Source organism: Saccopteryx bilineata, chromosome 4 (assembly GCF_036850765.1).
Source record: "Saccopteryx bilineata isolate mSacBil1 chromosome 4, mSacBil1_pri_phased_curated, whole genome shotgun sequence".
Lineage (NCBI taxonomy): Eukaryota > Metazoa > Chordata > Mammalia > Chiroptera > Emballonuridae > Saccopteryx > Saccopteryx bilineata.
The window spans coordinates 261,770,810-261,790,285 of NC_089493.1; the positions used below are offsets into that span (position 1 = coordinate 261,770,810).

Sequence of the window (19,476 nt, forward strand, 5' to 3'; positions counted from 1 at the left end):
TATTAGGTCTGCCATTCCTCATCAACTCCAGAGAGTCTGGAGGGTTGGCGGAAGCAGGGAAGGGCTACCGGAGGCGCTTTCCCAAGCCCGGGGCTGTCACAGTCATTACTGGTATACTGGCTACAAAGTCGGCCAGCAGGGGTGGCTGAGAAAGCGGGGAGAAAGCCACGACAGCTCGCCTCAGTTCTGCCCACACCTCACCCGGGGCCTTCCACCTGGGCCCTTATCCCGGGGCCCGCCCTTTGCACCGCGGTCCGACTCCGCCTCCGGAAGTGCCACCGAGAAGCGCCGTCCTCCAAGCGGTATAGAGCGACCCCCGAAAGGCTGGGGTGGCGCCACAAGCAAGGGTGTCTGCGACGGTACGGCAGGCTGGCTCGCTGCTCCGCTCGGGTGAGTCCCTGGAAGCCATTCTGGGTTCGCTCTGGGGACGGCCCCTTGTTTTCGCCTCCCGGGGAGGAAGAGGAGCTGGAGGAGGCGCCCGGTCCCGCTTACGGTGGTTTCCGTCCCCGGGGGCGCGCTGGCGGGTGGTACGGGGCCCTGTTTTTCCTCAGTCAGGGTTTGCCCCGCGGACTGAGGACCCCGCTGTCAGGACCCGGTGGTCGTGCTGTGGTGTGAGCTGGGTATCTGGGCTGCCTCGCCCTTTTGGGACCCTGTTTTCACCTAACAGGGAAGTGGGAGGAGGACGGGGCTGGGAGAGGCCTTCAGCGGAGCCAGCCGAGGGCCCTTTCTGAGGGTTGCGGAATGGAGACAGAACCCCGTCGCGTCCTTGGGTTTGAAGGACACCAGTCAAACCTGTTTGAATAGCAGCACTTCCCTGGGTTACTGTCAGGATTGTGGGGAAAGGCCTGCCTACCTGCTCTGAGTTAGCCAAGGGTCTGATCCCCAAGACGGAATTTTATTATTAGTCAAGACCATTTAGTAATGAAAGTGGGCTGACAACAGTGTATACCAAGTAATTCCTAAGGGGCCTAGTCTTAAAAAAATAATGAGTAAATCATAAGTAGCATATTTTCTGGGTACAAATTTGAGCCTTGAAAGAAGTTTATAAATTTTGGATTTTAAACTTTCCACAGAAATCTTTACAATATTAAATAGTGTCTTGGCTTTTTTTGAAATACATACCACAAATTTCATTTCTTAATTTAGGTGGTTAATCATTATTAGGTATATTGAGTATCTCCAGTGTATAAGGTACTTTGCTCAGTCCCGAGGATATGAAACTAAGGTCTATTTGGAATTGATTACAATAATTTCTCCTAATCTCACCCCACAGTGATGGTCATTGTCCTCCAGAACAAGGATGGAGGAAATACCGGTCCAGGAAGCAGCAGAATCACCAAGGGTCCAATTGCAGTCTTTGGAGACTCACTCTGAGGGTCTGTCCTCAGAGCCTCAGTTCATGCAGGACACCGACATGGAACAGGGACTCACTGGGGGTAAGGCAGAGAGAGCACTTAGATCAGGGGCATGGGAGTGTAGAGGGGCTTCTGGGCTTGGTATGAGAGAAGCTAGGAACTTCACTAAGATGGCCCCTAAAGGGAGGGTCTAAAAGGGAGGGTGTGGTCTGAGCCCCTCTATTAAGGGCAGCCCATCTCTCCGGAATCGGGCAGAGTGGTAGGCACTCACTCTGCTCCAGCTGTTTTTCGTTTATGCGACCTTTGCTTCATCCCACTGACAACATCCACAGTAATTTCCAAGATGTCCTGTTTTTGCTGCATCTCACAATCCTTGCCTGGCTTTCTTAGGTTTAGGGCCTGTCCTTCCCTCCCTTCCCTTCACTTAGTATCTTCCCTCCTTGATGATCTTTTGTGCTTCGCCACCTGCCATTGTGTTGCAACTGCACTGTTTGTGACGAAGTTAATTTGGATCGAGAAAGCACACATTTAATTCCTTGGTTAAGCACAATGCCTATATGAATGTATACATGTCACATGTTTATGTATGGTATAGATATGTTGATTTGTCTTGTACTTCCTTTGTTTCGTAAGAATCTTAGATTACTTGTGGCCAACTGCAGTGAATTAACTTGTGTGTCAGCAACACTGATTGAGTGCTACGGTATGTAGGGTGCTGTGGGGCGTGTGGGAGTGTGGTAAGGATTGTGAGGCAACAGATGGCCATTCCTGATTCTTAGGGTCTTACACACAGGCTGCAGAGACAGTACCCATTCACAGGAGTGAGGCTTAGTGATGTTTACAGAACAGTGGTTGGGAAATGGTCAGAGGTCTACTAGATAACCATGGCTCTGGACAAGTCATTGCAGGTCCTTTTGCTTTGCTTTGCTGGTCTGCAAAACAGGGGTAGTGCTTAAATTCCTGTATCATGGGTCAGCAGGACATACAAGTGCTGAGAGGGAGCAGAGTAGACACACTCAATACTTGATAAATGTTCATTGGTTTTACTAGAATGTTGATGTGAAGAAGGGTCCTACTGACTCTGTCCTGTAAGGGAGCCCTGGGGAAGGGCTGCTCTCACTCTTGGCTCCTTTCTCCTCCCTTAGCTCCACCTGTTCCCCAGGTGCCTGCTCTTCCCCACGAGGGAAGCCCAGGAGACCAGGCAGCTGCGCTCCTGACAGCCAGGTACCAGGTGAGCTGAGGAACCTTCTGCTTTTCCTCAGGGACTTGCTGCTGACTGAGTGTGGTTCTTCCCTAACCCCATCTGTAAACCTTGCCTGGAATTTTCAGTAGCAGAACCCTGTTTTGGAATTGATCCTCTTCAGAGACCTGGACTTCACACAAACTACCTTCCTGTCTTCCCAACACCACCAGCAACCACTGTTTCTTCTTTATCCCTAGTGTTGTGATGGTGCTTATTAGATGTTAAAGGGTTATGGAACTTATTCCATAGATTTCAATCTGTTCTTACTCCTCCCTGACATACGTACACACTGGAGAGTCTATATCATCTCCCTCATTCTCTGGCCATGATGCTGTATTGGCTTCATTCCTGAGAGCAGCCAGGCTATGTTATTTCAGGAGTTTGTGACATTCGAGGATGTGGCTGTGCACCTTACTCGAGAGGAATGGGGATGCCTGGACCCTGTTCAGAGGAATCTCTACAGAGAAGTGATGTTAGAGAATTATGGGAACGTGGTGTCACTGGGTAAGGACTGCCTTTTTATTCAGTTGACCTATTGGGATTTCTTTACTGAGTAGGTGTGAGGTCTCTGAGAAAGAGTTTGGCTCAGATTCCAGGTCTTAGAACCTCTGTATCCTCTATCTTTAAGGTCATCTCCTCTGGGAGTGGTTTTCCTTTGGGGGTTTCAAGACGAGACGTTCTATTCCCTTATACAAGTTAATGGTTCCTGCCCTTGTGGGATATCTGTTCCCTCTTAGAAAACAGAAACTTGCTGTGCTTTGCCTAAGTTCTCACCTTCCCTATCTTTTTTTTTTTTTTTTTTAAATGAGAGACTCTAGGACCTTCCAGTTCACAACCAGACACTTTTCTTCCTGGTAATTCTGTGTCCCTGTGTCTGAATTTCCCATTTTCTTTGGAAGAAGAAATGCCTTTTTAAAAGAGGGACTTTAATCCTTTTTATTGAGTAATCCCTTACCCTCCCTCTTTTTTTCCTTTTAGATATTATTGATTTTTAGAGAGAGGGGAGAGAGAGAGAGCACGAGCAGAAGGGGAGAGGAAGAGAGAGGAGAAGGAAGCATCAGCTTGTAGTTGCTTCTTGTATGTGCCTTGACTGGGCAAGCCTGGGGTTTTGAACCAGTGACCTTAGTGCTCCAGGTTGACACTTTATCCACTGCGCCACCACAGGTCAGGCACCCCTTACCTCTTAAGATCACTAAATTCATATTTAAGCAGGCAGAATTTGAGAGACTTCAGTTAAAGGCATGACTCACTGCGAGTACATTGCAGTGAGTCACCCAGATGGTAATCCTAAATAACCTTGTTCCGAGCAGCAGAAGTCTCAGTCCTTAGTCTGTCTGTCATTGGGGTGGTATAGTAGGCAGCCCAGACTAGGCAACCTGCAGTGCTGTGGAGAAGCATCACTGGGGGGTTGTTGGCAGCCCCCTTGATACGAGCATTGCTCCTTTTCCTTCCTTTTTTTGCCTGTCTTGCCTTTTCTTCCTTTCTTTTTCTTTATGGATGTATTTAATCAGTTTTTCTTTTCTCTTTGACTCTCTCTCTCTGCTTTGCCTATGCTGGTGGCATCCAGGGTATTGCTTTGTCTCCTTGATTACACTCAGGATTGAAGATGTCTTCTTGTCTGTGGGGAGGCAGCCTGCCCACTGGGAAGGTTTTAGCATGTTTTCCATTCTGGCTCTTTGATCTTTGTAGGCATACTTCTCCGTCTTCCCACCACCCGGATTCATAGTGTGAATTCCTGCCCGGCCCTGAGTCATACCCAGGCAAGTGCTTTCTCTGGAGAAACACTTGCAGTCCTTTCAGCAGGAATCTCCAAGAGATGGCCCAAGTATCGGCTTCCCATCGATATTGCTCGTCCCCGCTCGGAAACTCCTTTTCCACGATTATAAGATATTACACTTGATTGATGGAATAGATGCTCCCAGGATGCCACCACTATGTATAATTGCAGCTACTCAAATGATCTTTGTTAAATTTCTAAAGGGCCAAGAAAGCCCTGTTTTGAAACTATATGCATTTTGTATCCTGAATTTTGAGTTCATTCAGAAGCCACGGTTGGTGGTCATCTACTTGTGTGCTGAGAAACCACAAAGTTCAACTCCAGCTCTTCAAGTTACAATCTTTTCATGTTATTTTAGAATGTAGAACGTATGCTCTGTGTCCCTCCTCTTCTGTCGTGAACAGGACCTGCCCCTTCTGATGCCTAACCTAACTCTCCCGTGATCCCTTAGGCTTTCCTCGTATTTAACATTCTAGTCTTCTTAAGTCCTGTGGCCACCTCCAAAGTACTGCCATTGTCCCCTTCATTCTTTGTTGAAAAACAGATGGATGCATTTATATTACCTTTTTTGATCAGGTGTTCCTTAGCTTTGTCCTTGATGGAAGGGAATGAGGAGGGCAAGAGATTTCAATTTATTTCAGGGTATTAAATTGAATGTATATTTAACAACTTTGTATACTATAAAGTGATATGTAATTGTAAGATACTGTAAATTTAATCTAATAATTATATAATTTCCAACAGTTAACCTGTCTTCTTTTTGGAGTAAAGAAACTTCTTAGCAGCTTAATCAGCCTAATAGCACAGCATGCTACTCTCCTGAATTTCATCCATTTCCTCTCATCTCTTCACACACAGGATACGCACGCACACTTACATATACTGGGCACAAATGCATACAAGAATCCTCCTACCCAATTTGCTTTTTTATTTTTTAAAAATTATTTATATATTTATTTTAAATGAGAAGTGGAGAGGCTGAGAGACAGACTTCCATATGTGCCCCGACTGGGATCCACCCGGCAAACCCCCTATGAGATGATGCTCTGCCCGTTGGGGGCTGTTGTTCCATTGCTTGGCGAGTGAGCTATTTTAGCATCTGAGGTGAGGCCATGGAGCCATCCTTAGCGCCTGTGCCCAACTTGCTCCAGCCGAGCCATGGCTGTGGGAGAGGAAGAGTGAGAGAGAGAAAGGAGAGGGGTAGGGGTGAGAAGCAGATGGTCTCTTCTGTGTGCCCTGACTAGGAATCAAAACCAAGACATCTACACCTGGGCTGATGCTCTACTGCTGAGCCAAGCAGCCAGGGCTCAGTTTGCTTTTGTGACCAAGTCAGCTAGCTGCATCACCTTAGTAATTATTATTATTATTTTTTAAATTTTATTTATTTTTTACAGAGACAGAGAGTGAGTCAGAGAGGGATAAACAGGGACAGACAGACAGGAATGGAGAGAGATGAGAAGCATCAATCATTAGTTTTTCATTGCGCGTTGCAACATCTTAGTTGTTCATTGATTGCTTTCTCATACGTGCCTTGACTGTGGGCCTTCAGCAGACCGAGTAACCCCTTGCTGGAGCCAGCGACCCTGGGTTCAAGCTGGTGGGCTCTTGCTCAAACCAGATGAGCCTGTGCTCAAGCTGGCGACCTCAGGGTCTTGAACCCGGGTCCCCTGCATCCCAGTCCAACGCTCCATCCACTGCGCCACCGCCCGGTCAGGTGTAATTATTTTTTATAGTCCTTGGAAAGTTAAACCATATATGGTGGGTTTTATATTTTAATAGCTCTGTACTCTGATGACAGTTAAAAATGGCTATGATAGGCCCTGACCGGTTGGCCAGTGGTAGTGTGTCGGCCTGGCGTGTGGGAGTCCCGGGTTCAATTCCCGGCCAGGGCACACAGGAGAAGCGCCCATCTGCTTCTCCATCCTTCCCCCTTTCCTTCCTCTCTGTCTCTCTCTTTCCCTCCCGCAGCCAAGGCTCCATTGGAGCAAAGTTTGCCTGGGTGCTGAGGATGGCTCTGTGGCCTCTGCCTCAGGAGCTAGAATGGCTCTGATTGCGGCAGAGCGATGCCCCCAGATGGGCAGAGCTTCGCCCCCTGGTGGGCATGCCGGGTGGATCCTGGTGGGGTGCATGCTGGAGTCTGTCTGACTGCCTCCCTGTTTCCAACTTCAGAAAAAAAAAATGGCTATGATAAGTCAAACAGACAAGCATAAGGTTGTACATTTTGGGAGCAGAAAGTACATACATTCAAGAAGTAAAATTGTCTAGTGATATATTCTATTATAATAAGTATGTACATAAGAACAATATTGCTAAGGAGAGATTTTATTTCTATATTTGTTAAGCATCAGGGAGAAAAGCAGGAAGCCCTCAAATGGCTGAGTCTTAGCACAGCTCTGGTACATGCACCAAACCTAATAATGAGGTATATATTTTTTATTTTTTTAAATTTATTTTTGCTTAATCCATTTACATTTTAAAAGTTATTTTTTACCCTTTTAGTAGTGAGTTTATTTCATGCTTGCTGACCCCCAGGAGCCAATATTTTTTCCAAAAATGAAATTAGTTCTAGTTACAGTTTTTTTTAAAATTTAATTTAATTTTATTTTTTTCCTGTATTTTTCCGAAGCTGGAAACGGGGAGGCAGTCAGACTCCTGCATGCGCCTGACCGGGATACACCCGGCATGCCCACCAGAGGGCGATGCTCCGCCCATCTGGGCGTTGCTCGGTTGCAACCAGAGCCACTCTAGCTCCTGAGGCAGAGGCCATAGAGCTGTCCTCAGCGCCCGGGCCAACTTTGCTCCAGTGGAACCCTGGCTGCAGGAGGGGAAGAGAGAGACAGAGAGGAAGGAGAGGGGGAGGGGTTGAGAAGCAGATGGGCGCTTCTCCTGTATGCCCTGGCCGGGAGGCCCTGGCTGGTTGGCTCAGTGGTGGAGTGTCGGCCTGGTGTGCAGAAGTCCCAGGTTCGATTCCCGGCCAGGGCACACAGTAGAAGCGCCCATCTGCTTCTCCACCCCTCTCCTTCCTCTCTGTCTCTCTTCCCCTCCTGCAGCCAAGGCTCCATTGGAGCAAAGTTGGCCCAGGTGCTGAGGACGGCCCTATGGCCTCTGCCTCAGGCACTAGAGTGGCTCTGGTTGCAACGGAGCAACGCCCAGATGGGCGGAGCGTCGCCCCTGGTGGGCATGCCAGGTGGATCCCGGTTGGGCGCATGCAGGAGTCTGACTGCCTCCCTGTTTCCAGCTTCGGAAAAATACAAAAAAAAAAAAAAAATCATGTTTGTTTGATAACCACTTTATGGAAACTAGAAGAATATAATTTGCCTTTTTTATATTTTTTTCTGAAGCTGGAAACGGGGAGATACAGACAGACTCCCGCATGCGCCGACTGGGATCCACCCAGCACGCCCACCAGGGGCGACGCTCTGCCCACCAGGGGGCGATGCTCTGCCCCTCCGGGGCGTCGCTCTGCCGTGACCAGAGCCACTCTAGTGCCTGGGGCAGAGGCCAAGGAGCCATCCCCAGTGCCCGGGCCATCTTTGCTCCAATGGAGCCTTGGCTGCGGGAGGGGAAGAGAGAGACAGAGAGGAAGGGGCGGGGTGGAGAAGCAAATGGGCGCTTCTCCTGTGAGCCCTGGCCGGGAATCGAACTTGGGTCCCCCGCACGCCAGGCCGACGCTCTACCGCTGAGCCAACCGGCCAGGGCCTAATCTGCCTTTTTTAAATGTTGCCTTATACATTTTGTATTTTTCTGAAGTGAGAAGTGGGGAGACAAGAGACAGGCTCCTGCATGCGCCTGACTGGGATCCACCCAGCAAGCCCACCAGGGGGCAATGCTTTGCCCACCTGGGGCATTGCTCTGTCACAACTGGAGCCATTCTAGTGCCTGAGGCAGAGGCCATGGAGCCATCCTCTGCGCCCAGGCCCACTTTGCTCCAGTGGAACCTTGGCTGTGGGAGGGGAAGAGAGCAATAGAGAGAAAGAAGAGGGAGAAGGGTGAAGAAGCAGATGGGTGCTTTCCTGTGTGCCCTGGCCGGGAATTGAACTCGGGACTTCCATGTGCCGAGCCAACGCTCTACCACTGAACCAGCTGGCCAGGGTGCCTTACACATTTTTAAAATAAAAATTTTTGTTATGATCATACTCTGAATGGTCAGTAGGCACAAGGATGTACATGAACGTTCGTACTACTCAAAGGGTTAAATACCAGATTAAGTAAAAATATAACCAATCAGAAAATAGTTGATATTTAAATTAGAAAATCAAATATTTTTAATAAAAAATCAAGTAATTTTGGATGAGAGGCTTGAGCTAGGAAAATTAAAGCAAGCGTTTATTTTGAAAATACAGGTTTTTTATAAATAAATTTTTATTAATTTTAATGGGGTGACATCAATAAATCAGGGTACATATATTCAAAGAAAACATGTCCAGGTTATGTTGTCATGAAACACAGAGTTGACTTAAATTTAGAAAAAGGCATTTAGACCAGCGGTAAGAAAACCTGTCTTAATGCTTTCTGTTGCATTTAGTGTGGTAGATAATAAAGACTATAAACTGGAATTAGACTTGGGTTCCAGTTACCAGCTGTGGTACATTGAGCAAATATTTAAATTGACACTCATTTTCTTCATCTATAAAACATGAAAAATAATGTCTATCTTTCTGGTTTGTGCTAAGGATTACATTAGATTATGTTTGTGAGTACCTGGGTCATAGTACTAAGATGTTTGTTTGGAAAGGACAGCAAATGATATGAGCAATATACCAGAATTTTTTTTTTTTTTGAGACAGAGAGAGGGACAGATAGGGACAGACAGACAGGAAGGGAGAGAGATGAGAAGCATCAAGTCTTTGTTGTAGCACCTTAGTTGTTCATTGATTGTTTTCTCATGTGCTTTGACCCCAGGGCTACAGCAGAACAAATGACCCCTTGTTCAAGCCAGTGACCTTGGGCTTCATGCCTGTTACCTTTGGGCTCAAGCCAGCAAACATGGGGTCATGTCTATGATACCATGCTCAAGCCAGCGACCCCCCCCCCCCCTTTTTGGTATTTTTCTGAAGTGAGAAGTGGGGAGGCAGACAGACGGACTCCTGCATGTGCCTGAGTGGGATCCACCGCATGCCCACTAGGGGCGATGCTCTGCTCATCTTGGCTGTTGCTCTGATGCGACTGGAGCCATTCTAGCACCTGAGGCAGAGGCCATGGAGCCATCCTCAGTTTGTGAGCCTGTGCTGAAGCAGGCGACCTTGGGGTTTTGAACCTGGGTCCTCTGCTTCCCAGTCTGATGCTCTATCTACTGCACCACCTCCTGGTCAGGCTAGACCAGAATTTTTTTTAATACAAACAGAAATTTTAGGAGAATAGTCTAATTCTTTCTTTATAGTAGAATCTCCTCAAATTTAATATTGCCTTGACTATGCCTAGGAGTTTGGATTTTTATTATAAAGTAATTTTCATTTCTTTGACACAAATGATTTCTTAGAACCCCCCCCCCCCCCTTTTTTGGTATTTTTCTGAAGTGAGAAATGGGGAGGCAGACAGACAGACTCCTGCATGTGCCTGAGTGGGATCCACCACATGCCCACTAGGGGCGATGCTCTGCTCATCTTGGCTGTTGCTCTGATGCGACTGGAGCCATTCTAGCGCCTGAGGCGGAGGCCATGGAGCCATCCTCAGTGCCCAGGCCAACTTTGCTCCAATGGAGCCTTGGCTACAGGAGGGCAAGAGAGAGACAGAAAGGAGAGGGTTAAGGGGAGAAGCAGATGGGCACTTCTCCTGTGTGCCCTGGCTGGGAATTGAACCTGGGACTTCACATGTCGGACCAATATTCTATTGCTGAGCCAACTAGCCAGGGTTCTTAGAACCCTTTTAATTATAATATCCTTGACTCCAGATCTGTTGTATCCTGGCTGTCCAATCACTGTTTTTATTTATTTATTTATTTATTTATTATTATTTTTTTATTTTAGACTGTGAGAGGAAAGAGAGAAACATTGATTTGTTCCACTTATTTATGCATTCATTGGTTGATTCTTGTATGTGCCCTGGCTGAGGATTGAACCTGCATCTTTGACATAGTAAGATGACGCTCCAACCCACTGAGATACCCAGCCAGGGCCTCTGTTATTTTTATTATGTTCACCATTTATTTTATTATCAAAATTATATTGGTTTTCTTTTTATACATATTTTGGAGGAAGGTATGGATTTAGTTCACAGTCATCATTTTTTTTACTAGTAGATTATTTAAAAAGCTGGATTCTGAAATAAGACTAGCATGACCACTTATGATCTTGGGCAAGTTAATTAACCTGTGTGAATTTTAGTTTTCCCATTTGTAAAATGGGTACAATAATACTAACTACCTTCTGAAGGTATGGTGAGTATTAAGTGAGTGAATGCTTGTATAGTTCTTGGTGTGGTACTTTACCTATCAGCTGCTTAGTAAACCAAAGCATAATATTTTGATGATACAAATGACTTCAAGTTTATATCTTGAATTCTGTTCTTTTCTGCAGTCTTCTATTTCTACCTGTCTGCTAAGCATTTTCTCTTACACCTTTCTACATTATCTTAAACATAAGTCTAGAGTCAAACCCCTCATTCCACACCAAAAAGATCTTTTATGTTGCACTTATGTGACTTAAGTGTAGATACAGAGTGAATAACCAAAATTTGTTTCAGTTATCAAATACTTAGAAACACTTTAATAAATATTTCAAAATTAAAAGTTGTAAATTAAGTTATCAGAATTCTGAGCCTAGTAGTAGCTGCTTCATGCCACATTAACTGTTTTTAAACTTGCAAGGCTATTCCATTTGACATGGAGGACCTTAACTAAATATGTGTCCAAAAGGACTCTTATTAGTGCCCGGTAGGAATTCAGAAACACAGTAAATAAATGTCTTTTTTATATCTGCTCTGATCTCTCTGCTCATAGGCTCTCATGTGGATCCCAAGAGGGCAGTTGTTGGTTTATCATATTTTCTAGGCCCAATGCCCTTTTTAAAACTTTATTTGCTGTATGTTCACCCTTGGGCACAAAATTGGCACTTGGCAAGTAGCTTTCAAGTAAATGAATCAAAAGATGCAAGATATATGTCTGTGCTATCAAAGAGTATGAATTAGGTAGGGTTGATGATGCCTGGAACCATTTAAAAATCTATGAATTCCATTATATAGTGACATATCAGGATGAGAGGAACAAATAGACATTCAATAACTGAATAGAAAGGCTTTTGGAGACAAGAGGCTTGAGCTAGACCTTGTATGTGTGCTACTAGAAGCTTTCTGGGCTGAAGTATTAATAAGTATTAATATAAAAAATGCTCCTTTGGTACTTTAATATTTCTGCTACTTCAGAAGCAGACTGCCTCTTACTTTCACTTTAAAAGAGATTACATACTAACAGTACATTATGCAAGCCAGAGAAAGACTATTTTATGTGAAGATGCACTTTTATTGCACTTTTCTCACCATATCATAGTTAGTTGTTTATATCTGTCAGCATTTAAGAGTGTAAAATCCTTGAGGGAATGGACCTTATCTGCTTGGGACCTTTATCCCTTATATACTTTGCATATAGGGGGCACCCCTCAAAGGTTTGTTGGATAAACAAGAGTCTAAGCCTCTAATGGGTAAGAATGTGTCATATTAGTCTTTGTTTCCTCATGTGAATCGAAGTGAGTTGTTTCTTGAGATCCTAGGAATATTTATTCAGTCTTCACAGATTCTGTTGCTGTGGTTCATCTCACCATACAACAGATGCTTGAATATTTACCTTTCTCCAGTCCAGCAAAGTTACACTTTGATGACCTCAATTTTGACCAGGTCTAGTACTTTAGAACAGGTCTTATATAAGATTGTTCTAGAGGCAATATGTGAGGAGTGATATAATTTCTGTGAAATTATCCTATGTACAAATTCCCTTGTCTGAGTAATGTTTAAATGAATACTATTGCTCCCAAAAGTCATAAACTTGCCTCTTAACACACCTCTTTATTGAGCACATATATGAGCTCCTAGTAGTGCAGTGGTCCCCAACCCCCGGGCCGCGGACTGGTACCAGTCCGTGGGCCATTTGGTATCGGTCCACAGAGAAAGAATAATAACTTACATTATTTCCGTTTTATTTATATTTAAGTCTGAACGATGTTTTATTTTTAAAAAATGACCAGATTCCCTCTGTTACATCCATCTAAGACTCACCCTTGATGCTTGTCTCGGTCCCGTGATACATTTATCCGTCCCACCCTAAAGGTCGGTCCGTGAAAATATTTTCTGACATTAAACCGGTCTGTGGCCCAAAAAAGGTTGGGGACCACTGTAGTAGTGGATGCTTGTCACTCTCACTCTCCAGCCCTTTCTAATGTCTTCTAAGAATTTACTTTCTCCATTAACCATTAGTTAAGAGAAAATGTGGCTGGTATGATATCTGGGGATAAATTGCTATATCCCATTTCCTTCTCTATGAGCAGGATTTCCAATTTCCAAGCCTGATGGGATCTCTCAGCTGCAACAAGATCTACAGGTCTTTGATCTGGAAACTAAGAATAGAGAAGTCTTAAGAGATGACTACTCAGGTGAGTAAGGCAGAATCAATCAGATGGTATTAGTCCAGTTGTTGAGCCAAGTTGTAGCTATTTTGGCAATCAGAATGAAGAGCTCTGTATCCCAGAATAGAGAACTCTTTCCTTTTCCTTTCAGTTTTGATTAACTTTTTGCATTTATTTTGTCCCTTACCATCCACCAGTTGTACTTATTCCTATTCAAGTTGCTTATCTATAATTCTTTTGAACTAGTTCCCTATTTTCTCCTTTGAAACACCTTAATTGATTATCTTACGTTGCTGAAAACACCTTCTATTCCTACCATATACTGAACCATTTGTATCTTACCTCACTGTTCCTATTCATGCCCTAATATCTGCTATTGAGATTGTGTGCCTGTGTTTCAGAGTAAATAAATTCTCTTACCTTGATAGATACTAGATTATTTAGTTTTCTCCTTTCTGAGTTTTTGTTTTCTAAGCATAGGGTACATATTACATTTGCATTTTCTATTTATATATTAAATCAGATGGAGAAACCAGAGAAGAGAACAAGCTGTTGATTCCTAAGCAGAAAATTTCAGAAGTACATTCATGCAGAGTGAGAGTAGGAAGACTCAAAAAGGATATCGCCCAAGTTCCTGAGACTAGAGAAGTGTATAAACCTGAGGACAGATTAGAAAGACTTCAGGAAATTCTAAGGAAATTTCTATTCCTGGAGAGAGAGTTTAGGCAAATAACAATCAGCAAGAAAACTTTCACCAGTGCGAAGAACAATGAGTGTAATGAACCTGAAAAAAGCTTCAGTCTGGAATCTACCCTTGATACAGACCAGAGAGATCTTAGAATACAGAACATTGATGACTTTGATAAGTATGACATGAACCTCAACCAGAATTTAGCTGCTGAGAAACATGAACAAGTAAATCTAACACAGGATTTTCAGAGTACTGAATATAAGGAAAGCTTAATGGATCTCTCTCATCTTAGTAAATGTGAGAGTTTTCCCACCATTGAGAAATTCTATAAATGTGATGCATGTGAGAAAATCTTCCATCAGAGCTCAGCCCTTTCTAGACATCAGAGAATTCATACTAGAGAGAAACCCTACAAATGTAAAGAATGTGAAAAATCTTTCAGTCAGAGCTCAAGCCTTAGTCGACATAAAAGAATACATACTAGAGAAAAATCCTATAAATGTGAAGCATCTGAAAAGTCCTGTGAATCATCTGATAAATCCTCTAGTCAGAGCTCAGGCATAATTCACCATAAGAGGATTCACACTAGAGCAAAATCTTACAAATGTAACAGCTGTGAAAGAGTCTTCAGTCGTAGTGTACATCTTACTCAGCATCAGAGAATTCACAAAGAGATGCCCTGTAAGTGTACTGTATGTGGTAGTGACTTCTATAATACCTCATACCTACTTGAACATCAGAAGGTTCACTGTGAAGAGAAAGCCTATGAATACAATGAATGTGGGATGACCCCTATTAAACATCAAGGAATTCGTCTCAGAGAAAAGCCCTATACATGTAATGAATGTGGAAAAGACTTCAGATTGAATTCCCATCTTATTCAGCATCAAAGAATTCACACAGGAGAGAAACCACATGAATGCAGTGAATGTGGAAAAGCTTTCAGTCAAACCTCATGCCTTATTCAGCATCATAAAGTTCATAGGAAAGAAAAATCTTCTGAGTGTAATGATTATGAGGAAAGTTTTAATCATAGCTCAGATCTTGTCCTGCAACAAGAAGTCCTCACCAGAGAAAGAGCCTTTGATTGTGATGCATGGGAAAAGAACTTCAGTCAGAGAGCGCAACTTGTTCAACATCAAAGAATTCATACCAAAGAGAAACCTTATGAATGTAATGAACGTGGGGAGACGTTTAGTCAAGTTCAGGCCTCATTCAACATCTGAGGATTTCACACCAGGGAGAAATGTGTACTGAATGTTGTAAAGCCTTCAGTCACAGCTCAACCTTTATTCAGCATCAGAGAATCCATACTAGAAAGAAGGTGGTGAATATAGGAAAGTATTAGTTAGTATTAAACTCCTAATTGATGCCTGTCAACCCATACCAAGGAGAAAACCTACAAATATATTGAATGTGGTAAATGCTTCATGCTATGCTCATACCTTAGTGATTGGAGAATTCATACAGGAATAAAATTCCTTCACTGTAATGAATGTGAAAAAGCCTTCAGTCAAAGAAACAACTTTGCTGAGCAAGAAATTCATTCCATGCAGAAAGCCTGTGACTGTAATAAATATGTATGTGTGAAGATTCAGTCATATTTCAGTCCTCATTCAACATCAAAGAATACATACCCAAGTGAAGCCATTGAGTATTATAGGAGTTCAAGTCATTTTCATCATCAGTATATCCACACCAGACCAGAATCTGATACCATTTAAGTGGAAAAATTTGCTGCCATATTTCAGGCTTTACTCAACATCAAAATATTGGAGAGAAAATTGTGGGTTATTTGTATATGGAATCATTACTATATAGTCCCAATCTTTTTCATTGCAGAAGAAGCTAGTCTGAGGAGTTACATGGTGAATGCAGTGCTGTTTTTTTTATGGCATTCTTTAATATAATAGGTGTTATAAGTAACTATGTATACTTTATTTATGGAATTCATTTAAGCTATTTTTATTTTAATATGGCCTATAAACATTTTTATTTTTCCTGAAATTGGTACATATTGTTCACAGCTTCCATAAGATATTGTCAATAACCAATGTTAAAAATGTATTAGTGTCTGAAAAGTAGCTCACTTAGCTTTTCCTGCTATTCTCAGCTCAAGTTCTCTCCAAAATAGACTTTTAGGCCTGCTCTTTTCTGGGGACCCAACTTCCTATTTGTTTCCAGCCACAACACTGGCATTCCATTTTCTTAAGCACCTTCAAATGATGGTTTCCTCGTTTTAAGCTTTTCACCAGCAGGTATGCCATCCCTACTTGATGTTACTGTATTTTTGGTGTCTTTCCCAAAGTGAAGCATATTCCTTTAAAAGAATTAGATCTTCACATCCTGTTAACCCATGAGTGTGAAGGATGCTATCTCCCCTGAGTTTATGGCAGGCAGCTAAATATTTTTAAGAGATGCCCAAGTTCTTAGCTGCCTTGTCTGCATCCATAGCCCACTAAGAGACAGTAAGGACATGAGGGAGCCAACAAGACTACTAGTGGCGTAGCTACACTCATTCAGTTTCTCTGCACCTCTAAGTTTAGAATTACTTTATACACTTCCATTGAAGGCCAGCACAATGCTTGGGTCTGCTTTTGATATGAGGAAACATAAAGAACATATACTAAAAGATCAGAGAGCTTCATAAGGCAGAGTGCTCCGCCTTTCAACAAAGCTGTTGCTGTTCTTATGTATTGCTTCTAGACTGAATGTTTTAAGAGAGTGGCAGTTCTATTCCTGGTAAAATTTTAACCATTAAGATTGCTTCTTTATCTATTTGGATTTCCACCCCCAACTTTTCCTCATCAACCTGTGACAGTAGTGTGGGGGCTTTGTGTATAATTATTTATTCATTATCACATTTTTTTTTGTATTTTACTAGAGCCTACAGGACATATGAAAGCACATGATTTTATTATTTGATAAAAGCGATCACAGTTGTTGGCTCCAGAGTTCAGGGTCACCATCATAACATCTAGCAGCAGTTCTTGATTCTTTAGGTGATGTCAAAGCATTTTACTACTGTTTTCATCTTAAGCTTCATTAATATTTTGTGAATAATACAAGTGTTATTTAAAATTCTAGTTGTCATTCCAGCAACTGAGGCCTTCATAGTTCAGATGTTATAATATTCACAAGGTATCCTCAAGAAATATGTAAAAATTTATTGCTCACTTTTATAAGCATTTACTGGCTAACTTCTAGGATAGTTCTACTATTATATTTTACCTTTTAGCCATCAGCAAGCATAGGATCTAATCAGGGCAAGGTAGGGATCTAAATGAATTGACTTAATTGTAAAATCAAATGAAAATGCATGTTTTTTTTCTGTCAGTGTGACATAATACTCTTATGTATAGAGACTAATAGTCAACTCCGTTGATTATGGGACAGAGGATTGTAACCCCTGAATAGCAGAATATATAAAAATCACATGTATGCATTTGGTTTAGGAATGTGCTTTTGTACCTCCACTTGAATAAAAGTGTGTTTGATACTCTGAGGATCTGTTTCAAATAAAATCTGAAGGCCTTAGCCAGAAGCATTTGGAAATCTTGGAATCACCTTCCTGGCTGCAACTTGGTTCCTTCCAGAAACCTGCTTCACAACAACAGTAGATCACTCTCCTGTGTACTGATACTTGCTTGTCCACAGAACTCTTGAGAAATAAAGTCTGAATGTTTAGGATTTAAAGGGTTATTTAATTGGGCTGCTGTTTGCTCTTAGTACCTAAATCATTTGAGATTTCAGTAGAACAAGGCAGAATGTGTATGTGTGTGTTTAAATAAAACACATTTTAAAAATTAGAAGCCAAATTTCACATTTTCAGGGTAATAAATGAGTTCTCTAGAGAAATGACTCACCCTAGGAAATAGTATGAGGGTAATTGATTAAGACAAAGTTTAAAAGAGACTCCTGGGGTGTCATCTCAGCAAAGCATAATGGGATCCCTACATCTGGAAATGTAACCTCACCCATCCCTTCATTTGTTCAGTAATATAATTGCCAGGCTCTATGATAGTCAGTGCTAGCCAGAGTATACAGTTAACCTATTAAATGAATGAAACCATCCATCGAGTGAAGACAATCAGAGTTGTCAAAGTAATAGCTTTGGAATTAGACATATCTATGTTTGAACTTTGCTATTTACTAGCTGTGTGACTTTGGAATTTTACTTAGACTCTCTAGTTTTCTTGTCTATACAATGTGGTTAATAGCATGAAAATTAAAGAGATAATGTAAAAGGTACTGGTCATATAGTTAAGTGCCAAAAGTTAATATATATATACTATTATAAAAACTAGTAAAAATAGAAGACATGTTTAAATAGAAGAGAAATAAAATGTAAAGAGGGCCTTAATGAGCAAGCATTTAACAGTGCAGGACTAGCGTTGTTCTGGGTGAGATGCCCTGGGTTTGGAGAACTTGGTATGACTTAGAGAAATCATCAGGCAGCCTGGTCTGTGGTGGAAACTGCCTCCTGACAGGTACTCCCTATTGGATTCAGCAAAATGACATCTGTGTCTTTAAAAATTTGTATTGTGTGACATCACAAGCTTAAAATACAAGTGTAGGAAGGAACCATTGTTAATCCTAAGACTAAGAGTGATTTTAATCACAAATCAGATGGTGCCCTGTACAAATCAACAAGAAAATAATGCTGGAATGTTTTATTTTGCTGATGCATCCTATTTACTCTCTTCACTTGTAGAAAATGGTTAACTTCTTGTATTTGTATTTCATTCATGTTTATAAATTTACAGCTTGGGCATAATTACAAGTGTCTGTCTTTTTTTTTTAATGCGGTTGCTTATGTTACAAGTCTCACCCAGTCTTTCTTCATTGTCCCTCCTAGGTGTTGTTAGACACCAGGCTCTGATTTGAACAGACCAGGCCTCAAATGCTGCTTCTGGTTGCTAACTAATGGCAGCTTTTGGCATGTAGGATAGTAAAAGGTACCAACTGGCATGGAATTGTGAGGATTAATGAGATAATGTCAGTTTAAATGCTCCACAGTTGGTAGCTGTTCTGAGTTCACAGGAATCTACCTTTCTCAAAAACAACTGAGATTCTTAATCTTTTTTCCTGCTTCAACATATCAAATGTGCCTCTGTCAAATCTGTACTGAGGCTCAATAGGGTCTTTGGAACTTGACCTCTCTAAGCAGTGGTGGGATTCAGCAGATTTCGCACAGGTTTGGCAGAACCAATAACTAATTTTTTGTTGAGTTTGGCAAACCGGTTGTTAAAATGGCATTTGTAATCAGGGTTCTCTCTAAGGTGGGTGTCTGGGTAGCTGCCCAATGTGGAAATCACAGATTTACAGTCCTTACTCTTTTAACGTTCATCTGTGCAACAGCATATTCTAAGCTGTTCATTCTGTCCATAGGTGAAAATATTACAAGTGAGGATGCCAATCGAAGCAATATGGAAATAACAGTTTTATTGTTTTTTTGTCAGGTATTATTTAATATTTTTTCATTAATATTTTAAAACTCAATCTAGTTTTGTATACCTCTTATACTTAAGTATTTAATACATGCAATAAACTACCTTTGGTATATTTTTTTTTTTTACTTAAAACGGTCACTTGGGCAGAGAACTGGTTGTTAAATTATTTGAATCCCACCACTGTGTCTAAGGCTTTTCTTCTTCATATTAGTATTGGTACCAATATATTTCTCCTGCTAATATACCTCAGGCAAAACTGGGAGGGGCTGGGTTGAAGCAACAAAGGTAGAGATGGACAGGGTGGACTGAGGGCCTAGAAAACCTGAATTTGACCCCAGTGGTTGCTGTGATTTTGTTGTTGGTTTTTTTTTTGTTTTTTTTTTTTTGTATTTTTCTGAAGCTGGA

The 19,476-nt window shown here is 42.1% G+C and overlaps 1 protein-coding gene across 8 annotated transcripts; it reads left to right on the forward strand.

The window, feature by feature from the left end:
• The first annotated feature begins 279 nt into the window (after positions 1 to 279).
• Positions 280 to 18,395, forward strand: ZNF655 (zinc finger protein 655). 8 transcript variants are annotated; one of them, XM_066274291.1, is made up of 6 exons: positions 280 to 390; positions 1,274 to 1,436; positions 2,501 to 2,586; positions 2,976 to 3,102; positions 12,850 to 12,954; positions 13,451 to 18,395. In XM_066274291.1, exons 2-6 carry the CDS (start codon positions 1,301 to 1,303, stop codon positions 14,842 to 14,844), a joined length of 1,848 nt encoding a protein of 615 aa, XP_066130388.1. In that variant the 5' UTR covers positions 280 to 390; positions 1,274 to 1,300; the 3' UTR covers positions 14,845 to 18,395. The 8 variants fall into 8 exon arrangements, with proteins under 8 accessions (XP_066130388.1, XP_066130395.1, XP_066130394.1 ...); XM_066274292.1 differs by lacking the exon at positions 280 to 390 and adding an exon at positions 391 to 493; XM_066274295.1 differs by lacking the exon at positions 280 to 390 and adding an exon at positions 419 to 527.
• The last annotated feature ends 1,081 nt before the right edge of the window (positions 18,396 to 19,476 follow it).